Genomic DNA, 23,574 nt, shown 5'->3' with positions numbered 1-23,574 from the left:
ATAGCGTTTACATTGTATTAGGTATTAAATCTAGAGATGATTTAAAGTATACAGGAGGATGTGCGTGGGTTATCGTGGATCGAGATCGAAAAAAAATCGGAAGTTCTCTTACTAAGTAAGTCAGAACAGGTACACCCAGTCTTACTTAGTGTCAGTTAGTCAAACGTTTGTCTTAGTATATATTTCACCTTTCTATGCATATAAAACACTTAAGAACGTATGTTTCAGCGCCGGGCTTGGGTGACAGACCGCTCCCGAGTGCGCTCTCCACCGTGCCGGGTTGATGTGGAGGATCAAAACCCCAAAACCCAGTCATTAAACCACTGCGTTGCTTCGTAATAATTGTAGCTTTCATCGGGGCAGGGCCTTTCTTACTTTATCCTTTTTTAAAAATATATTTTTTATTCAATTTTCAAATTTGATTACATAGAATAATACCTACCCTCCCCCCTCCCCTTAACCCTTCCCCCCATAACATACCCCTACCTAAAAAAAAGGAAGAAAGAAAGAAAGGCTGCCTGGATATCGGAAGGTCTCCACATGCTCTGTGGGATTCAAAATAAATTTAATATATGTATTTGTTTCTTTCCCCAGAGGACCAACATCTTTCTCATCTGAGCACCTATATATACAATCCTATCTTTTGTAAATAAGGGCACCAAATACTCAAAAATGTATCATATTTATTCCTTAAATTATAAGTAATCTTTTCAAGTGGAATACAACTAAATATTTCATTATTCCAATGATCTATACTTAAGTATGAATCCGATTTCCAAGTAACTGCAATAGCCTTTTTAGCTACTGCCAATGCAATTTTTATAAATTCTTTCTGATATTTATTCAATTTAAGCTTCGGTTTTACCCCTTCAATGTCACCTAATAAAAATAATATTGGGTTATGTGGAAGTTGTATTTCAATAATTTGTTCCAATAAAACTCTTAAATTTAAGCAAAAAAGTTGAATTTTGAAATAAGACCAAGTAGAATGTAAGAAAGTACCAATTTCTTGATTACATCGAAAACATTGATCAGACAAGTATGGGTTTAATCTATTTATTTTTTGCAGTGTAATATATAATTGATGTAAAAAATTATATTGTACTAATCTGAGTCTAACATTTATTGTAATTGTCATACTGTCATGACATAGTCTTGACCAACTTGTTTCATCAATATTAATATTCAAATCCGTTTCCCATTTTTGCCTTGACTTATGAATTCCTTGTTTAAGTGTCTGTTTTTGAATCAGATTTTACATAAAAGAAGTAATTTTAAAAATTTTTCATTTTTGAATTAAAGTTTCAATTTCATTAGGTTTTGGCAATAACATTGTTTGACCCAGTTTATCTCTTAAGTAAGCCCTTAATTGAAAATAACCAAAAAAGTGTTATTTGATATTTTATATTTATTCTTTAATTGTTCAAATGACATCAATATACCTCCTTCATAACAGTCTCTTATACATCTAATCCCTTTTTGGTACCAATTATATAAAAGTTGATTATCCTGTCCTGTCTCCCTTTCTCTTCACCATCTACACCTCGGACTTCAACTACTGCACAGAGTCTTGCCATCTTCAGAAGTTTTCTGATGACTCTGCCATAGTTGGATGCATCAGCAAGGGAGATAAGGCTGAGTACAGGGCTACGGTGAGAAACTTTGTCACATGGTGCAAGCAGAATCATCTGCAGCTTAATGTGAAAAAGACTAAGGAGCTGGTGGTGGACCTGAGGAGGGCTAAGGCACCAGTGACCCCTGTTTCCATCCAAGGGGTCAGTGTGGACAAGCTGAAGGATTACAAATACAAAGTTTGTACCTGGGGATACGAACGGACAATAAACTGGACTGGTCAAAGAACACTGAGGCTGTCTACAAGAAGGGTCAGAGCCGTCTCTATTTCCTGAGGAGATTGGGGTCCTTTAACATCTGCCGGATGATGCTGAGGATGTTCTACGAGTGTGTGGTGGCCAGTGCTATCATGTTTGCTGTTGTGTGCTGGGCAGCAGGCTGAGGGTTGCAGACACCAACAGAATCAACAAACTCATTTGTAAGGTCAGTGATGTTGTGGGGGTGGAACTGGACTCTCTGACGGTGGTGTCTGAAAAGAAGATGCTGTCCAAGTTGCATGCCATCTTGGACAATGACTCCCATCTACTCCATAATGTACTGGTTAGGCACAGGAGTACATTCAGCCAGAGACTCATTCCACCAGGATGTAACACTGAGCATCATAGGAAGTCATTCCTGCCTGTGGCCATCAAACTTTACAACTCCTCCCTCAAAGTGGCAGACACACTGAGCCATTAGGCTGGTCCTGGACTTATTTCCACTTGGCATGATTAACTTTTTAAAAAAAAATTATTTATGGTTTTATATTGCTATATTTCTACACTATTCTAGGTTGGTGTGGCTGTAACGAAACCCAATTTCCCTCGGGATCAATAAAGTATGTCTGTCTGTCTGTCTGTATCCATTGTAAAAGGAATAAGTCTATTTTGAATCAGAGGTCTCCTTGCTAAAAAGGTTTTCTTTATTTCATCATCAACATTTATCTTATTCCATAAATCAATCAAATGTTTTAATATAGGAGATTCTTTCTTTTCCCGTATCCATTTAGATTCCCATTTATATATAAAATCTTCTGGTATATTTTCTCCTATCTTATCTAATTCTATTCTAATCCATGCCGGTTTTTTTCCGTCAAAAAAAGATGCAATAAATCTAAGTCGATTTGCTTTATAATAATTCTTAAAATTTGGAAGTTGTAACCCTCCTAAGTCAAATTTCCATGTCAATTTTTCCAACTATATTCTTGACATCTTACCTTTCCAAAGAAATTTCCTCACACATTTATTTAACTCTTGAAAAATCTTCTGCGGCAATTGTATTGGTAGTGTTTGAAATAGATACTGTAATCTAGGAAATATATTCATTTTTGCAGCATTAACTCTACCCACTAATACTATTGGTAACATCATCCATTTATCAAGATCTTCTTGAATTTTTTTCAATAGTGATAAATAATTTAATTTATATAAATTGTTTATATCATTATCAACTCTTATACCTAAATACTTTATACTATTTATCGGCCATCTAAATTGAGTTGCTAATCGACATTGACTAGTCTCCTTCAGTAAGGGGTAAAATTTCACTTTTATCCCAGTTTATTTTATACCCTGATACTTTCCCGTATTCTTCCAGTCTAGAAGATAATTTACGCAATGAATGCAATGGGTTTGTTAAATAGATCAAAACATCATCAGCAAATAAATTAATCTTATTTTCTTCCCGATTAACTCTAAAATCCTGAATATCTGAATCAGTTCTAATTAATTCAGCTAATGGTTCTATCGCCAACACAAATAAAGCAGGTGATAATGGACAACCTTGTCTAGTTGACCTTTTTAACTGGAATGGTGTTGAAATTTGGCCATTTGTCACTACTTTAGCATTGGGATTACTATTTAAGGTTTTAATCCAGTTTATAAAAAGTACTCCTAACCCATATTTTTCCAACACTTTAAATAAAAAATCCCATTCCAATCTATCAAGCACTTTATCCTTTAAAATTGTTCCGATCATTGACCTAGTGCTTTTCCAATGACAGATGGCATTTCACCTCTTTCCGATTGCTTTATTATTTCCACTTTATTTTCAATTGTGATCGTGATTATTTTTGTGAACAGAAACACTGCAGATTCAGAGCTTGACCGCCGGGTCCTAATGTCCACCGCACTGAGACAGGTTAAATAAGGTCTGGGGTTCTGCTGGCTCTTAAGATCCACCGCATTGAGACATGTTAAATAAGGGACTTGAGCATCCACGAATTTTGGTATCTGCAAGGGGTCCCAGAACCACTCTCTCGCGGATAAGGAGGGCCGACTGTACTGCAAACTTGCCTGTCTTATCTTTGTAGTTCCTTTAGATTATAAATCCTAGTTTCAGATTGAATTCAGATTTAATGTACAATTTTGTTATGTGGTTATTTTTTTTCCTCACAGCCACTTTACATCAAAATTATTAATTAACCCTTTCACACTGCACGAATTACATCTGAAATAACCTGTTCAAAAACCCTTCTCATATTGAATCAGATTAAAATTCAGCAGTGCTGATACATCTAGTTGTGAAATACAGTGGATCACTATTTAAACAGTGTCCATCTTCAAAGTTCAAAGTAAATTAATTATCAAAAGCCATATATGTCACTATATACAACCCTGAGATTCATTTTCTTGCAGGGATACTCGATAAAATAAGCAGAAAAGAATAAGTTAAAGACCACACTAACTTGGGAGTTCAACCAATCGGCAAAAGACAACAAACTGTGCAAACACAAAAATAAAGAAATAATAATAACCAATAATATTAGGGCCAAGTGGCTAGGTGTCAAAGATAATGCTAAAGTATTTGCAATTATTCAGCCGGAAGTGCTGAGTGCAGTACCTGTCTCACTTTTCTCCTATCATCCATGCCATCACAGATGCTTGAATTTACCCAATTCAATTCAGTCCATGCAACAATTACCAAGAAAAGACTTAGAACACTATATACAACTAAGATACAGTAAACCTACTAGCTGTGGAAAAGAATGCTTATGCGCCAGAATAGCAAATGTCTCAAACCAAAGTGCTCCTGCAGAATTAGAAGGCTGTCATCTATCTGACAATATGGAAAATATCCCTGGTATGTCCCATTCACAAAAGTCAGAACAACTCTAATCCAGTTTAATACAGTTAAATCAAATTTACAGTACTTTCAATCCCTAGTTGTCAATGGTAATTACTCACCAACCACCTGTGCACAGATTATGTGTGGACAGGGCCGCTGGCTCCACATCTCACTGTAGACCAAACATGAAAAGAGTTGATATCTTGATATGAGATTATAGTGATTACCTGCTTGATCCAGGCAACGTAGGACCAGTATGGCATCATAAAACCTTGCTAGAAGGTAAGACAATCAGTATTGAAAGGCAAACAGTCTAGTAATTGGATTCCTACCTTACATGAAGGAAGATGGTTGAATTTACTATTCAGCCCCAAGGCACTGTAGTTGAAGTTGCTAGGGCAGCATCCTTATGCCCAACCATCTAGACCTTGATTTGGTAAGGTTCAGGAAGATGATTCCGTGAATTAAGGTGTTAACATATGAGAAGCATTTGGCAGCTTTGGGACTGCACTCACAATAATTTAGAAGAATGCATGGGGATCTTATTGAAAGCTATCGAATGTTGAAAGGACTAGATAAGGTGGATGTGGAGAGATATTTCCTATGGTGGTGGTATCCAGAACTAGAGGGCACAGCCTCAAAATTGAGGGGCAATCTTTTAGAACAGAGGTATGGAGGAATTTTTTAGCCAGAGAGTAGTGAATCTGTGGAATGCTCTGCCACAGACTGCAGTGGAGGCCAAGTCCACGTGTATATTCAAGGTGGAAGTTGATTGACTCTTGATCGTTCAGGGCATCAAAGGATATGGTGAGAAGGCAACAGGTGTATGGGATCCGGGATCAGCATGATGGAATGGTGGAGCAGACTTGATGGGCTGAATGGCCCTATTTTGCTCCTACGTCTTATGGTCTTAGTTGTGGGGAAAATGCTACAATCTACTATTATGCAGTAGCAGAAGCCAAGTAAGAAAATATTAATGGCAAATTCAAAAAAAATTATCAAAAAGAAGTTTTGATAAATTTTTATCCGATTGGATAAAAAATTGGCTTATTGGCTTAAAGGAAGAAAGCAGAGGGTAGCTGTGGAAGGAAAGTATTCTGCCTGGAGGTCGGTGACTAGTGGAGTGCCGCAGCGATCTGTCCTGGGACGCCTGCTATTTGTGATTTTCATAAATGACCTGGATGTAGAGGCGGAAGGATGGGTGAGTAAGTTTGCAGATGACACTAAGATTGGAGTAGTTGTGGATGGAGCTGTAGGTTGTCGAAGGTTACAAGAGGATATAGACAGGCTGCAGAGTTGGGCAGAAAAATGGCAGATGGAGTTCAATCCGGACAAGTGTGAGGTGATGCATTTTGGAAGGACAAACCAGAAGACTGAGTACAGGATTAATGGTCAGTTACTTAAGAGTGTGGATGGACAAAGGGACCTTGGGATTCAAATCCATACATTCCTCAAGGTCGCTGCACAGGTTGATAGGGTAGTTAAGAAGGTCAATGGGTTGCCAGGCTTCATTAACAGGGGGATTGAGTTCAAGAGTAGAGAGATCATGTTGCAACTCTACAAATTTCTGGTGAGACCGCACAGAGTATTGCATTCAATTCTGGTCACCTCATTATAGGAAGGATGTGGAAGCTATGGAGAGGGTGCAGAGGAGATTTACCAGGATGTTGCCTGGATTGGAGAACAAGTCATATGAAGCAAGGTTAGCAGAGCTGGGACTTTTCTCTTTGGAGCATAGAAGAATGAGAGGGGACTTGATTGAGGTCTACAAGATTATGAGAGGCATAGATAGGGTGGATAGTCAGTACCTGTTTCCCAGGGCACCAACAGCAAACACCAGAGGGCATATGTACAGAATTAAGGGAGGGAAATTTAGGGGAGACATCAGGGGTAAGTTTTTTACACAGAGGGTTGTGGGTGCCTGGAATGACTTGCTAGGGATGGTGGTGGAGGCTAAAACATTAGGGGTATTTAAGAGCCTCTTGGACAGGCACATGGATGACAGAAAAATGGAGGGTTATGGGGTAGTGTGGGTTTACTACTTTTTTTTAAGGATTATATGGGTCGGCACAACATGGAGGGCTGAAGGGCCTGTACTGTGCTGTAGTGTTCAATGGTTCTAAGTCATGCTTGACAAATGTGTAAAGTTTCTTTCTATTGCAAAAGATAGAAAAGGGAGAGCAAGGGGATGTGGTTCATTTGGATTTTCAGAAGAGCACTGACACATGAGGTTATGAGATACAACTTCCCCTTCTAATCACATCAGCATTTCAAAGTAAATACTCCTTTTTGGTTCACTGCTTCATCCCCATCAACATACTCTTTGATTCTTGTTGCTCTTTCCCATCCATCTGTAGGAAATACAATATCCAATTTTTTGCCTATTTCCTTCATATTATCCAGGCACCAAAACATTCCTTCTAAGTGAAAGAAGGATTCCTTTGCACGTCCTCCAATAGTATATTGGATTCTTTGCTCACAATGTTCCTTTCCTGCATTAGAGAATCCAATCCCAGAGCAAATTCTGCTCTGCAGATGTCCTCATTCAAAGGGCAAGGGCAGGCTTTCAATTGCCTGTCACTTCAGTTCTGCATCCACTCTCCGGCCTCTCTGTCACTGGTCTTTTCTATTGTTCCAATGAAACCTAACCGAAACAAAATAACCACTTCTTAATTTTCTGCCTCGGCATGTTACAGAACTTGAGTTTTGGATGGAATGAAAATAAATGTGGAGGAAGTACTAGAAAGGCTGATTATACTGAAGCAACCATGGTCTGGAAACAATAATCAGAGAAAATACTTAAAATGCACACAGATTAGTTTGGATTGGATAAAAGAAATCAGCACAGATTTATTAAAGACAAATTGTATTTGATTAATTTGATTGGATTTTTGATGAGGTAACAGAATGGACTATCACAATTGCTATTGTCAGAGTTGATGTAGAATCAATAGGCTGAACGGTCACTGCTGTGCAGTAACAATTTCATGATTCAATTTTGTATGTTTACCAAGGAAATGAAAATCATACAATTTAAATCAAAATTAAAAACCTGGAAATTTTTTTCAAGGAGTAAATTATTATCATTTTGAATTAACTTGGAGATCTAATTGTTAGCCAGGTCTCCCCAGATCACTCTGTCTCCTTGCAAGGCCCAAGTAGATTACCATGCAATTAATGCTGTTGTTACACACAGATGAGTAATTTTGCAGTTTGCATACTGGCCAGTTTACCATGAATCTCCAAACACATTTACACTGGTGCTTTCAGGTTGCCATTGTGGTGTGTTTAGACTGTATTTTATACTGTAATTTTTCACTCTAAATTGTTTTATGCAAAGGTTTAATTATTCTTTCACAACCTGCATTCGTACTTTTAAAGAATTATGCACAAATAGTACCAAATCTCTTTTTCCTCACCCACTTTAGAATTTTACTCTTAACGTGATATTATTTCCTCATGTTATAACCATATAACATATAACAATTACTGCACGGAAACACAGTCTGTGCCGAACGCTTACTCTCACCTAGTCCCACTGACCCACACTCAGCCCATAACCCTCCATTCCTTTCCTGTCCATATACCTATCCAATTTTTTAAAAAATGATAATATCGAATCTGCCTCTACCACTTCTACTGGAAGCCCGTTCCACACAGCTACCACTCTCTGAGTAAAGAAGTTCCTCCTTGTATTATCCCTAAACTTTTGCCCCTTAAATCTCAACTCATGTCCTCTTGTTTGAATCTCTCCTACTCTCAATGGAAAAAGCCTATCCACGTCAACTTTATCTATGCCCCTCATAGTTTTAAATACCTCTATCAAGTCCCCCTTCAACCTTCTACGCTCCGAAGAATATAGACCTAACTTGTTCAACCTTTCTCTGTAACTTAGGTGCTGAAACCCAGGTAACATTCTAGTAAATCTTCTCTGTACTCTCTCTATTTTGTTGAGATCTTTCCTATAATTCGGTGACCAGAACTGTACACAATATTCCAAATTTGGCCTTACCAATGCCTTGTACAATTTTAACATTACATCCTATACTCAATGCTCTGATTTATAAAGGCCAGCATACCAAAAGCTTTCTTCACCACCCTATCCACATGAGATTCCACCTTCAGGGCACTATGCACCGTTATTCCTATATCACACTGCTCTACAGTCTTGATCACAATGCCATTAGTTTCAATATATTCTTCCTGTTTTTCACTATTTTTGTATTAGATTTCATTTGCTTTTGTTACCAGTTTACACCCTCTTTAATCCTACTCCCCTCCTTGGTACTCATCACACCTGAGGTTTTTATCATCTGCAGTTTTTGAATTGTTCTTTGTGCACCCAAATCCACACACTTATATACTCCAGGAAAAGCTGCACTGAACACTGTACACCTTTCCCTGGTCTAAAAACAATTGTTTACCATGCTTCTCGGTTTTCTGTCATAAAAACTATTTCTTATCTTTACTCTTTATTCCATGCTTTCAACCCAGCTAATAAACCAATCTGACGAAGGGTCTCGGCCCGAAACGTCAACAGTGCTTCTCCTTATAGATGCTGACTGGCCTGCTGTGTTCCACCAGCATTTTGTGTGTGTGCTTGAATTTCCAGCATCTGCAGATTTCCTCGTGTTTGCTCTAACAAACCAATCTTGTAGCACGACTGAATACGTAAAGGCCGGGATAGGGTGGAAATGAAAAGGATGCTTCCAGTTGTATGAGAGGCATGGACCAGAGGGCACAGCTTCAGAATAGATGGACATCCTTTAGAACAGAGATGAAGGGAATTTCTTTATTCAGAGGGTGGCAAATCTGTGAATTTCATTGTTATAGGCAGCTGTGGAGGCCAAGACATTGGGGATAATTAAAGGGGAGATTGATAAGTTCCTGTTTAGTATGGGTGTCAAAGGATTCAGGAAGAAAGCAGGAGAATGGGTTTGTAAGGGATCAAATCAGCCATGAGCAAATGGCAGAACAGTCTTGATGGGCTGAGTGGTCTAATTCTGCTCCTTCAAAATGCCTTACATAACTTAAGAAATAGGAGCAGGAGTAAGCCATCTGGCCCATGAGCCTACCCCGCCCTTCAATAAGATCATGGCTGATCTGTCCATAAACTCAGCTCCATCTACCTGCTTTTTCCCCATAACCCTTAATTCCCTTACTATGTAAAAACCTTTCTAACTGTATCTTAAATATATTTAGTGAAGAAGCCTCAACTGTTTCCCTGGGCAGACAATTCCACAGATTCACCACTCTCTGGGAAAAACAGTTTCTCCTCATCTCTGTCCTAAATCTTCTCCCCTGAATCTTGAGGCAATGTCCCCTAGTTCTAGTCTCACCTACCGATGGAAACAACTTTCCTACTTCCATAGGGCAGTGGGATACTTGTTTTGCAGGATGAGTGAGATCAGGGACAATTCTAATATCCCCGATGACTATAACTGCAGGAAGTGTGTCCACCTCCAGCTGCTGCCACGTAACATGGAACAGCTGAAGCTGCTGATGGACTCGCTTTGGAGCATCTGGTATGCACAAAGTGTTTAGAGAGTTAGTCATGACACAGCTACAGGAAGAAAGCAGATAGGTGACCTTCTTGTTTGAGAGGGAAACAGCCAGGTGCTTCAGTGACCAAGAGTGAGGATCCAGCATGATATAGGACCAGTGACCATCAGGGATTAGACTAGCTACAGATCAGTCGGGGGGGGGGGGGGGGACGGGGAAAGGCTGTGACCATATGCGTACAAATAACATAGAGAGATCTTGCAGGGCGAGCTTAGAGAGTTAAGGTAAAGAAGTCCCCATGTCCCTGGCAGGTAGAAATAAAAAGATAGAACGAGATGAATGTGTGGCTAAATTGCAGGTGCAGGAGGGAGTGCTTTAGGTACTTGGATCACAGGAATCACTTATAGGGTGGGTGGGACCTGTAGAAAACAGATGGGTTGCATCTCAACTGGAAGGTGACCAATACCTTGGCAGGAAGGTACTCTGGAGAGTTAATCTGATATGACAGGGCAGTGGAAAGCTGGGGAGAAAAATGTACAGATAAATCAAGCAAATCCAATGGAGAAAGCTGACAGAGGCAGGTTAGGGAGCATAAGAGGGCTGGCTGGCTTAAAATGCAGTTACTTCAATACAAGGGCCCTTGGCATTGTCAGTGATCCCTACCATCAACAATCTCTTTGAGTCCCTACTATCAGGCGAGAGGTACTGTAGCATTAGGACCTGGTTACACTGTTTACTCTTAATTTGTTTTGGATAAGCACTTTATTATTTGTGGTAATATTACTTAGTGCATAATATCTACTGTGTAGTGTACCTTGGTCGGGAGGAATGTTGTTTCGTTTGCCAGTATACATGTGTACAGTAGATTGACAACAAATGGAACTTGATCAAGAAACGTGCTGGAGGAACTCTGTGAGCAGGACGCATTGCGCTCAATCCACTGTGTTCTTCCAGTAGACTGCTTGTTGCTCCAGATCCCAGCAACTGCTGTCTCTTGTCACACAGGCAAGTTAGATATGCTGGAAGTATCGATCAGCACATAATAAAATGTGATATCGCAATCAGAGAGATGTGGTTGAGGGAAGGACAGAACTGGTAGTTTAATGTCTGGGCAGATGAGGCTCATCTGCCATGGTTGGCAACTCACCTAGGAGAAGGAAAACTCTGATCTCAAATTTCCACTGCCTTGTGGCTACACCCACTCATGGGGAGGGCTTCGGGAGTGAACCCTGAGGAAAAATCCAGAGCTGGAGTCCCTAAGGCAGCCCTACATTGAGTTCAACAGTGACTGGCAACACTGCTGGTGCCAAACTGTATCGGTCTCTGCGATCCTTCGGATTCATCAGCTGTGCATTGGCAATGTCTTGCTCTCCATGTCGTACTGTTCTGGTTTACATACTGGCTTATGTATACAATGTAGATACCTAGGACGTAACATCTATGGTCAACCCCAACTAACGGAGACCACCAGCTTAATGTTCTTGGATGAAAAAGAATAACTGAAGGTTTGATCATGATTATAAAAGGAAACATATGGCAGATTGGCACCATGGTAATGTTATGGTTCGTACAACACTATTACAGCTCAGAGTTCAGTTCCGGTGTACTCTGTAAGGAGTCTCTGTACGCCTTCCTCATGGAATGCATGAGTATTCCTGGGTACTCTGCTTTCATCCCACAGTCCAGGTTGGTTAAATGGCCATTATAAATTGTTCCATGATTAGGCTAGTGTTGATTCAGGGTTGTCAGGAGTTGCTGGGGCAGCACAACTCAAGGGGCATACTCCATAATGGATGTATAGACAGATAGACAAGGCAACCAAATCCAAGGGAGCCATGAACAATATACGGTGTAGTAGAGAACTAAGAGAGATTGCACACAATGTGTCTGCACTGATTTTGTTCACTTACAGTCAATCAAAAGAACACGGCAGTGTACACTGGATGAATTCTGTCAATAACAATAGGGTCTAATACACAGTTTTATAGTACTGTAGTAGTATATGTAGTGTTCTGATTTGTTTTGTATTCCATTTAAATTCTTAATTTGTTGCTCAGGTCAACAATAGTTTGTCGTTTTTATACCTTTTTAACTATTTCAATGAAACTTCAGCTAATGCAAGGGTCAGCAGCTTCTTTGGGCCAAAATGTAGTGGTCCCGCGGGGTGTGTCCCTATCAACAGGAATCCATTGCACTTTTCATTTGTATTTACCAAGGAGAAGGCCATGAAGGATCATGCATTCAGGGAGAGATTCTGGTTAATCTGAAGCAAGTCAGTATTAAGAAGGAAGAGGAGTTGGACACCATGGAAGAGGTATATACTCAGGGCCCGATGAGATCCGTTCCTGGTTGCTGTAGGAAGCAAGGGAGCAAGTAGCTAGGGTATTGATGAAGGATTTTGCATCTGAATTAACCGTAAATAAGGTGGCAGAAGATTGAGGGTAGGCAATGTTGTTCCTTTATTTAAAAGGGGCAACAGTGACAAGCCAACTGAGCCTTACACCAGTGGTAGGATAATTATTGGACAAAATCCTAAGGTTCAGGATTCATGTATATCTGTGAAAACAGAAACTAATCAGAACATCTCAGCATGACTTTTTGTGTGTGAAATCCTACCTCATCAATTTGTGGTAAGTAAGATCGATGAAGGCAGGGCAGTAAACACAGTCTTATGGAAATAATTAAGGCAATGTGACAAGGTCCTGCATTGTAGATTGGTCTACAGGTATGAAGTTCAAGGAGAAGTGGATAACTGAATTCAAAACAGGCTGGGTGGTAAGAGACTGAAAGCAGTGGTGGATGGATGGTTTCTTAATTGTCATTTTGTGAATCTTGGGAATTGGGTGTGAATACAGCAGATATTAGATAAGTCTGCAGATGACATGGAAGTTGGTAGTGCTATGGATAGTGAGGCTGGTTGCTAAGACTGCAGCATGATATAGTTCAGATGGAAAGTTGAGTGGAGCATTGGCAGATGAAATTTAATTACATTAAATGTGAGGTAATGCATTTTGGGAAGTCAAATCAAGGTAGGACATATATAGTAAAAGATAGTTTATAGGGCTTCTAGTCCAGAGATACCAGAAGTGCCAATTCAGGTAGATAGGGTTGTAGACAAGATATATGGCATACTTTCCTTTATATGTTGGAGCAGAGAATATAAAAGTTGGGATTTTATGTTGCTGTTAATTTTGACATTTATAAAGCTCTGGTCATTCAGCTCTTTTCTTGTCTTTGTATAGAGAATATTACAGGCCATTCAGCCCATGATGTTTTCCAACCTTTTAACCTACACAGTCAATGTAATGCTTCCCTCTCACATAACCTCCTATTTTTCTTTCATCAACATGCCTATCTCTTAAATATCTTAATGTATCAGCCTCTACTTCCAACCTCAGCAGTGCATTTCATGCAGTTCCTTCACCCTATACTTTCCTTCAGTCATCTCCAAATTATGCCCTCTTGTATTAGCCATTTCTGACCTGGGAAAAAGGTACTGACTGTCCACTTTATCTATGCCTCTTATCATCTTATATACTTGTAACAAATCACCTCTCATCCTCTGCTCCAAAGAGAAAAGTCTTAGCTTGCTCAAACTTTCCTCATAAAACATGCTCTCTAATCCAGGATTCTCCTCTCCACCCTCTCTAAAGCTTTCACATCCTTCTTATAATGAGGTGACCAGAACTGAGTACAATGCTCAATGTAAATATCAGTAAATAAATACTATGCCATTGGATAAATAGAGTGCAGCGGAGATTCACCAGGATATTGCTCGGATTAGCAGTGTATTTTAGATGAGCGTAGAGCTTGGCATGAACATGGTGGATAGACCAAAGCCTGGATTTCGTGCAGTATAACTCCATTACTCTATGTTTACATATATGCATAGCAACTGCAGTATCTGCATCAACCAGCTCTGTTACTTCATCAAAAAATTTTAATTGTTAAACATGATCTGTTTTTATGAATTGATTAATCCATGTTAGTTTGATTACTAGTTTTAACCTACATAATTGTTAGTGAAAACTTCCCTACCATCAAACTTAAATTGACTGGTCTGTAGTTGCTGGTTTATCTTTACATCCATTTTTGAACAAGAGTGTATCATTTGCTATTCTGTAGTCTTCTGGCATCGCTCCTGTATCTCTGGAGAATTGTAAGATCATGGTTAGTACTGCCACAACTTCTACCCTTACTTTCCTTGGTAATCCCTAATGCATCCCACTCAGATCTGATAAACTTTCTATTTTCAAAGCCAGCCAAGCTGGAACCTTATTTTTTGTCTCATGTTTTTCCTAAAACCACCTGGCATCTCAGCCAACTTATTCTTTACTCTGCAATTTTTTGACATTCAGGTCAGATGAACGAACTTAATTTGTAAATATTAGCTAGAAAATCTCCTATACTTGCCTGTAAGGATACTATGGAAGCTGAAGAGGAATTGGTCAATTGATCGTTTATTTTTATTAATATAAACAGTAATTTAAATGCATCAAAAATTGGACTCGCATCAGAAAATTACATTTTTTCAATAACTAATAGAATTCTGAAAAATACACTCTGAGACTGGATAAATGATGTGTTTTTTGGCCATCATATTTCTAGACTGGATTTTGTAATAAGCCTTACCTTGCAGTAACAACAGGTGATCTTTTTCCTGCTTCTAGAGAGGCCGCTGTAGGCTCATCCCCGAGTGAATGAGTATCCTTAGACAACTGTTGCAGCCTGGAGCTCAGCTCACTTATTACAGTGGGTTTGCTGCCCTCCACCATCTGAATAGGCCTGGGCTCAATGGGATCCCCCCACAACTTGGATTTTCTCTGTATGAGGTAGCGAGACCGTCCTACGCCGGGGGGTAGCGCAGACGGCTGGTGTTGGGCAACAAGCTCACTGTCTGAGGTCTGCTTCAAGAGAGGGTCCCTGAATGTGACTGGCCCTTTGTTAAGTTGGGACTTTAGCTTTGGCTTTGGAGGCACTGGAGGCTTCTCGAGTACGAAGGTCTGTCCATCAGCAAATGATGTGTAGGTGTCCAAGGGCTCCCCACTCTCTGATGACAATGTTGACATGCTGGAGACAGTTGAAATCGTGCTCGTGGTTTCCAAGTGGTGGTCACTACTGCTTCTTGTGTCTATTTCTTCTACACCCGAGTCCACACTTGCTTCTGAAGGTGGGGCATCTGTTGGCTTCCCTGAGGGTGAAACGCCAGTAGTTGAAGGTGCTGAAATTGGAGGTCCACTGGGAGGGCTGGCAGTTTTCTCAGCCTTGGGTTGGATGAAGATGCCATTTGCGAATTCATCAGGAGGTGGTACAAGCCCAATCTTGGCAAGTTCCTCCCTCGTTTCCTCATCACTAGAGGAAAGCATCGGAGGGAGAGAAACAGCAAATGGTTCTACATCTTCATCAGAGCTTCCTTGAGTTTGTGTTTTCCCAGGTGCTTCACTAGTTGGAGGCTCAGAAACAGCACTAAGTGGCTGGGAAGCTTGTGGCTCTGCAAGGAATGGTTGAGGTTGTGGTGGCGATGTCTTCAAGGCAGTTGTTGAAGTATCTTGAAGTTCTGACTCTTGGCCATTACTTGTTGCATGGACCATCAGCAAGCCCGCAGTTTTCTGCTGTGATGTATCTACTATGTTGATTAGCATACTCTTTTTCTCTTCCATTTTCTTCTCTTCCATTTTCTCAGCTTTCTCCATTTGCCCTGGCCTTGTTTCGGTTTCTTTCCTCAGTGTAGTGGAAGTTCCCCACTGATGTTTTCCAGGTACTCCAGATGTTGGACTATAGCTTGTTTTGTCTTCTGGTGAGAAAGGTGGTGATGTGAGGGATTCGATTTCCGCTTTCTTTGTCTCTTTGCTGTGACTCTCCAGGTAGACTGGGGTTTTTCTTTCTTGGGCTTTCACAGTTTCATTGCTTCCGGTTGGTCGCTGATGCTGTGTTTCAGCAACTAGTGCCCGTTGCCTTGCGGCCAGCGCAAGTGCCAGTGGTGAGTTAGGATCCAGCGGTTTGCCCGTGAGAGGGTGTATAAAAGTCACTGGCGGGCTTGCTGGTGGTCTTGATGAGGGAACAGGGGAAGGGACTGGTGATCGGAGAGACCTGTCGCTGCTACTCAGCAGTCTGTCATCGACTGACCTGGATTGTTGCAGAGCTGGGATGTTGGGTGCGGTTTCGCTTTCAATGGCACCCACAGAAAGGAAGACTGTTGATTTCCTCTTTTCTTCTAACCTTTTCTCTCGGTCCCGTACTGCCCCTGCGATGGCAACAGCAAAGGGACTGGCCAAGTCTTGTCCTTCTTCCTGCGCTTTGCTGATCCCTTCTTTCTGCTGTTGCTCGTACTCGTTACCAGATTGCTGAGCTATCCTCCTGGCTAACAGCTCTTTACTAGCACCAGATGATGTTCTCTCTACTGCATCTTCAACCTGGAATTGCTTGACCAGAGGGCTTTTCTTACGAAGTGGCTTTGTTGGTGCAAGAAGTCCCACGTTGAACTGGCCCACATTTGCATATGGATTGTCAACCACCTTTGCCTTTCGCTTGCTTTTCTCTTGAGGGGTTGGAGAGGCACTTGGCCATGGGATGTCTGCTGGCTCCACAGGGTAATATGATGAATCCTGCAGAATTATCATTGACCTGGCCCTCTTCTGCCTCTCCACTGGAGGCACAGGAGACCGATTTGATTCATAGACCTCTGCTGTTGTTGTCACCTGCTGGCCTCCATGAATTTTCGCTTCAGTGTTGGGTTTAAAGCTGGACCGCACATTATCGTAAGTTCGTCCAGGGGGTGGGGGTGGTGAGAAAGGAGGTGGAGGACCTGTGTCTAGTAGGTAAGGGGAGGGTGGGGGCGGTGGGGCGATCTGTGGAGGTGGTGGTATGCCTAATCCTTCCCGGAGAGTATCTTGCATTGATGTACTGCGTAAAAACCTTCCTTCCATTGCTGAAACTGACAGTTTATCATCTTCAGAGGCTCCTGTAATACAAATAAAAGTACCTTGTAAATTTCCATAAGGTTTCACTGTGATATTGCTAACGGGCAATTGGTTACCTAGAAATTTCAGTGACACATATGAGCGTAGATACTGGAATCTGTTCTCGAAACTATGGGTTAACACTTGCTCAGTTTCAAGAGTAATATTTCTACCTGTGTTGGACAACAAAAGGTTCACATAGTGGATTATACGGACTATGTGAATGATGACTACAGGGCCAAAACGAGCTTGATGTTCAGGACAGTGGTGAGGGAAAGGAAGAAAATGCCCACAAGGAAATGAACCCCAGGGCTGTATATGGTGACGTATATGTACTTCAGTAATACATTTAATTTGAAGTGATATAGCCCCCCAAGTGCAGCCATGTAGAAAAATGCAAATTAAAAATACTTCATTAACAATTAGCAAACTGGTCAAGATACCAACCTGTTAGATTAAGTGAGGACCATCCCAGGTAGAACACAGTGGAAGGATGACAGACAGACAGATATACTTTATTGATCCCGAGGGAAATTGGGTAATTGTGACAAACATACGATTATTACAATAATCGATTATTCTGTCAATTGGAAAGCCATTCAGGCATGAGATAAAGTGAGTAATTTAATTTCATACTCTGCTCCTCACAGGTTTGGCACTGCATGGTTCCAGTTAGAATTACAATAGCTCAGGGAGGGTACCCTTTCCCAATCATATCATTCCTTTGTTTAGGAAGGGGAATGGGGATAATTTAGCAAACTGCAGATCAGTGTGCAGATTAGGGAAAGGACTTACTCACATTTAGAAAAGCAAGACTTTATTAGGAATAGTTAGTGTAGCTTTGTGCAGAGTGGTCATATGAACCTGACTGAACTTTTTGACGAAGTAACAAAGATTATTGATAAGGGTTGAAAGTAGAAATTGTCTATGTGGAATTTCGTGAAGCTTTCAACATGGTGCCTCATGATCCAGAAGATGAAGGCATATGGGATCCACAGTGATCAATGATTTGGCTGAACAGCAAGGTTGCAAAATATTCAAAAGATGGAGTTATGGATAGTGAGGAAGGTAGTTAAAGGATATGGCAGGATATAGATGAGTTGGAGAAATGGCAGATGCAGTCTCAGGAAAGTGTGAGATATTGCACTTTGGAAATTCAATGCAAGAGTAAATGTTGAGAAGACTTTTGGGATGCAAGGCACTAACTCCCTGAGAGTGGCCACACAAGTCGATAGAATGACAAAGAAGCTGTTTGGCATCCTTGCCTCTATTGTTCACAGCACGGGCCGGTAATGTTACAGCTGAATAAGACTCTGGTCAGACCACATTTGGAGTATTGTCAACACTTACAGTCGCCACATCACAGGAAGGATGTAGTGGCTTTGGAGAGGGTGTTGAAGAGATTCTTCTGGGTTAGAAAACATCAGGGGAGGTGGTGGAAGCAGATATAATAACAATATTTAAGAGGCATTAAGACAGATACATGAACAGACAAGGAACAGAAGGATAAAAACTTCATGGGATTAGATTAATGTGGCACCATGGTCAGCAAGTGCCACGTTTTCTGTTCTGTACAATTCTATATTATATGCCAGTTATTTCTCCTTCAAAATTCTGAGCGGGAACAAAACGGGGTTCAGGAGGTCGTTGTCTTTGGTTGTCCAAGTTCATATCAAGCTTAGGCAGATATTTGAGGTGTTAAGAGAATTGCTGGGAAAATGTCTTGCAGGTAAGGACAGTGGACAAAACGGAGTCACAATAAATAAATCTCTAATGTTAATGTCAGGATTAATAAATGTGAATATGGTTTAGAATAAACAACACGGGGAGAGGGGAAATTAATTTTGATAAAGGAATGGCTTTATCTGCTTTCTTTTTCTGTTTGCTTTTTGTTCAGTCAGGTTTTGGTGAATCACGTATAAGTCTAGGCAGATCACGCCATGTGACTGTAGAAAGCTCATAACTGAGTAAAGTGCACATTATTAGGGAGATGAATGGCCATGAAATGGTAATTGTCTCTTTTTGCGTCAGAACATCCATACTTTCCTCTCACTTTGTCACCCCCTATTACCTTTGCAATTTATTCTTTTTATTTGTTTAGTTACTTAGACGTGGAACACAGCCTTCCAGCCCAGCAAATCATCGACTTTACCCTCACGTAATCACAGGACGATTTACAATGACCAATCTTTGTCTTTGAACTGTGGGGTTCGCTGCAGCACCTGGAGGAAACGTGTAAGGGATGTGCATACCGAGGATTGCTGTATGCCTGCCCCCACAACCACTCCCTCCCTGGTTTTAAAACATTGCACTCTGGGGACTGACTCTTGAGATCTTTATATCTCGCACTGATCATTACAACACATTTTGGAGAAATTAACCACTGGAGATAAAACGTCAATTGAATCCACAGATTGTATGCAGGAATAGTTTTTACCTATGGACTTTGTCCTTGACATTCCTCTAGGCATTGGGAGGTGTGGCTTGTCTGGTACAGATGATGTAGTTGACTTTGAGGGCATTCCTTGACGCTCAAATAATGACTGGAAGCAAATAGATAAATACTTACAGAAGGATAGTGAACATTAAATTTAGTTTTATCCGAAACTCAACAATAGCCTGAATTACAACAACTTGCATTTATATTCCGAATACCCTTAAACATGGTAGAAAGTTTGATGGAGCTTCACAAGGATAAAATGAAATTGACACCATAGCAGGAAAAGGGACTTCTTGCCCCCTTCATTTCTAGGCCTGATGAAGGGTTCAGCCCGAAATGTCGACTCTTTATTCCTTTCCACAGATGCTCCCTAACCTGCTGAGTTCCTTCAGCATCTTGTATGTGTTACTCTGGTGAATACCCCAATGCATACGAAAAACATAGCATTTTCTGTAAGGACCGCTGACAAGGCACCTAACTTCAGATTTGTTGTTAATGCACTGGTTACAAAGAGACCAACATGATTAATCCATATAACAACCACCTTGACTACTGTAAGAATTTGATTTCAGTTCAAAGAATGTGGAAACAAAATCTTGGAATCAGAAAGAAAAGCATGAAGCTGTCAGAATGCCATAATAATTCACTTCTTTGTTTTGAGGAAGCAAATCTGCTGCATCTCTCTGATCCAGCCTCCAACTGACTTCTGCACAGTAAGCCAGTGAACTGTATCAGTTCTTTCCAATGGTCAATAATCGCCTGCCTTTTTCACTTCAAGAATTATTTTAGCCAGAGTGAATGAGCTAATCTCAGCCAATAATGCTGACTGGATTCCTTCCACTTGAACAAAAACTTAGTCTGACCACAACACCACTGCGGTCTCATTACCAAGACAATGAGCTGTTTATTGTTCACTGTGTACTTGTGCTGCCCAATGCATGTATCTCTGATGATATTTTATTAAATTATTGATGGTAATATTTTGCTTTATGTGCTGTGTGTGATTTACAGTGCCTATAAAAACTATTTACCCCACGTTGGATGTTTTCGTGTTTTATTGTTCTGCAACATTGAATCACAGTGGTTTCATTTTTTATTTTTTGACACTGATCAACAGAAAAGACTCTTCCGTGTCAAAGTGAAAAGAAATTTCTATAAATTGGTCTAAATTTATTACAATTATTAAATACAAAATAATTGACTGCATAATTACTCACCCGCTTCAAGTCAGTATTTAGTAGATGCATCTTTAGCAGCAATTACAGCTTTGAGTCTGTGTGGATCGGTCTCTGTCAGCTTTGCACATCTGGACACTGCAAATTTTCTCCATTCTTCTTTACAAAACTGCTCAAGCTCTGTCAGATTGCATGGGGATTGTGAGTGAACAGCCCTTTTCATGTTTGGCCACAAATTCTCAGTTGGATTGAGTTCTGGACCCTGACATGGCCACTCCAGGATATTAACTTTGTTGTTTTTAAGCCATTCCTGTGTAGCTTTGGCTTTATGCTTGGGAGTCATTGTCTTGCTGGAAAACAAATCTTCTCACAAGTCACAGTTCTCTTGCAGATTTCATCGGGTTTTCCTCCAGGAATTCCCTGTGTTTTGCTGCATGCATTTCACTCTCTACCTTCACAAGCCTTCCAGGGCCCGCTGCAGTGAAGCATCCCCACATGATGCAGCCACCATGTTTCACGGTGGGGAAGGTGTACTTTTGATTATGTGTGGTGTTTGACTTACGCCAAACAGCACTTAGTCTGATGGCCAAAAAGCTCAATTTTGGTTTCAAGAGACCATAGAACCTTCTTCCAGCTGACTTCAGAGTCTCCCACATGCCTTCTGGCAAACTCTAGATGAGATTTCAATTGAAATTTTTCAACAGTGAATTTCTCTTTTACCACCCTTGCATAAAGCTGTGATTGGTGAAGCACCTGGGCAACAGGAGACTGTTCTATGTGCAGTCTCTCCCATATCAGCCACTGAAGCTTATAACTCCTCCAGAGTTGTCATAGGCCTCTTGGTGGCCTCCCTCAATAGTCCCCTTCTTGCATGTTTACTCAGTTTTTGAGGACTGCCTGCAGATTTACAGCTGTGCCATATTCTTTCCATTTCACTGTACTCCAAGAGATATTCAGTGACTTGAAAATTTTCTTGAATCCATCTCCTGATTCGTGCCTTTCAATAACCTTTTTTGCAGAGTTGCCTAGAGTTTTCTTTTGTCTTTATGGTGTAGTTTTTGCCAGAATACTGACTCACCAGCAGTTGGACCTTCCAGATACAGGCATGTTTTTACTACAATCTATTGAAACACTTTGACTGCACGCAGTCATCTCCATTTAACTAATCATGTAACTTCTAAAACCAACTGGTTGCAACAGTGATGATTTGGTGCATCATATTAAAGGGGATGAATACTTACACAGTTATTTTGTGTTTTATATTAGTGATTAACTTAGATCACTTTGTTAGAGATCTGTATTCACTTTGACACGAAAGAGCGTTTTTCTGTTTATCGGTGTCAAAAAAGCCAAATTAAATCCACTGTCATTCAATGTTGTAAAATAATTATATATATATATCTAATTGTAATTTAGTTTTTTTTATTATGTTAGGCAATGTACTGCTGCCACAAAACAACAATGTTCACAACATATGCCAGTGATATTAAACTTGATTCTGATTTCTGTTAACAATATTTTTACATGCAGAAAGCATGACAGATGTAAGTAGCTCCCGAAATGCTTTCTTGCAGTAGCACATGGAAGTACAAGTGTCCAAAGTCCTTGCTTAGAATTTCATATCTTTGCTTAAGTGCCCACTCAGCATGTGTCCAGTTGCCAAATGATTTGAAATCAAATAGTGTGAATATTCATCGAATAGGCTCACAGCTGAGACTATTTATTAAGTCATATGAGCAGAAAGGAGGCAAGTTTTTTGAAAAAGGCAGAAAAATGGACCAGGAGAATTCTCATTTTCCTACTGAATGGTGGACCAAGCTTAAGAGGCGAAGTGGCTTACAGAGGTTCACATCGTATGCAAATTATACACTTTGGGATAATTACATTTTAAGAAAAGGTAGGCAATATATTTGAGCCTGCTATGGGAGGCTAGGGACAAGATTGCTGGACCCTACCAGAGACTCTTACACCGTGGAGAGCCACAGATGAGGTGCCAGGTGACTTGAGGATAGCGAATAGTGTTCATCTGTTGAAGGACTGCAGTTAATATAAGCCATTTAGTCTTACGTTTGTACCAGATAAAAAATGGGAAGGAAAATCTAAGTGGCAGGATTCATGTCAACTTGAAAAGGCAGGGATTAATTAGGCTCTTCTCATTGAAAACCCTGTCACTTACTTGACAGAAACCATGCATCTATACAAACACACTGGTGATCCAGATGAACCCTGATCCCTGCAGCTACGAGACAGTAGCTCTTCGGGCTGAGCCACTGTGAGGCCCACAACTTGTTCAATATAAAATCAGGAAGTTGGATCAAACGGCAGAAAACTGTGAATATATTTGGTGTGACTTGTTTATCATAGACTGGGAAATAATGTTTCAAGGCAAAAAAGTAAATAAGCAATGATTAACACGAGGAATAAATAAAGTGGATTCTGGTTAACTGTGACACATTGGAACTAATGCAATTTGGCCCAATTAAACCAAGTTTCATAGAAACACAGTAGGTAAAAAGGTATAGATAAGACAAACTTCCATTTAACTGCATAACAAAATACATATTTAAATGAAATAAAGAACAAATTAGAGTACTACCAATACTATAAAACAATGTACTAGTTCCAAATAGATATTGACGGATAATTTAATCCAATCTATACTGCCGTGTTGTTTTGTTTGACTGTAAATGAACAAAATCAGTGTAGACACCTAGAGTAAATCATGGACTGCCTTCATACAATATGATCAATGATTGCATCCTCCAAATCTTTATTTTCATTGTAACATTCAAGATGGTTGCTGATACCTTCAAATTCCTCA

The 23,574-nt window shown here is 40.3% G+C and overlaps 1 protein-coding gene across 9 annotated transcripts in view; it reads right to left on the bottom strand.

The window, feature by feature from the left end:
• Positions 1-23,574, bottom strand: part of shank3a (SH3 and multiple ankyrin repeat domains 3a) — a 1,267,872-nt gene that overhangs the window by 33,115 nt on the left and 1,211,183 nt on the right. For 6 of the 9 annotated variants that reach the window (XM_059986981.1, XM_059986984.1, XM_059986980.1 and 3 more), the window contains 2 exons: positions 19,576-19,681; positions 14,812-17,140 (listed from right to left, as the gene is read on the bottom strand). In XM_059986981.1, the coding sequence (XP_059842964.1) occupies positions 14,812-17,140; positions 19,576-19,681 (2,435 nt within the window). Of the gene's footprint in view, positions 1-14,217; positions 14,329-14,811; positions 17,141-19,575; positions 19,682-23,574 lie in introns of all 9 variants that reach the window. The other 3 variants (XM_059986987.1, XM_059986986.1, XM_059986988.1) reach the window with 1 other exon arrangement.

This window comes from Hypanus sabinus, chromosome 13, assembly GCF_030144855.1.
Source record: "Hypanus sabinus isolate sHypSab1 chromosome 13, sHypSab1.hap1, whole genome shotgun sequence".
NCBI classification, from domain to species: domain Eukaryota; kingdom Metazoa; phylum Chordata; class Chondrichthyes; order Myliobatiformes; family Dasyatidae; genus Hypanus; species Hypanus sabinus.
This window is presented reverse-complemented; position numbering and strand designations above follow the sequence as displayed.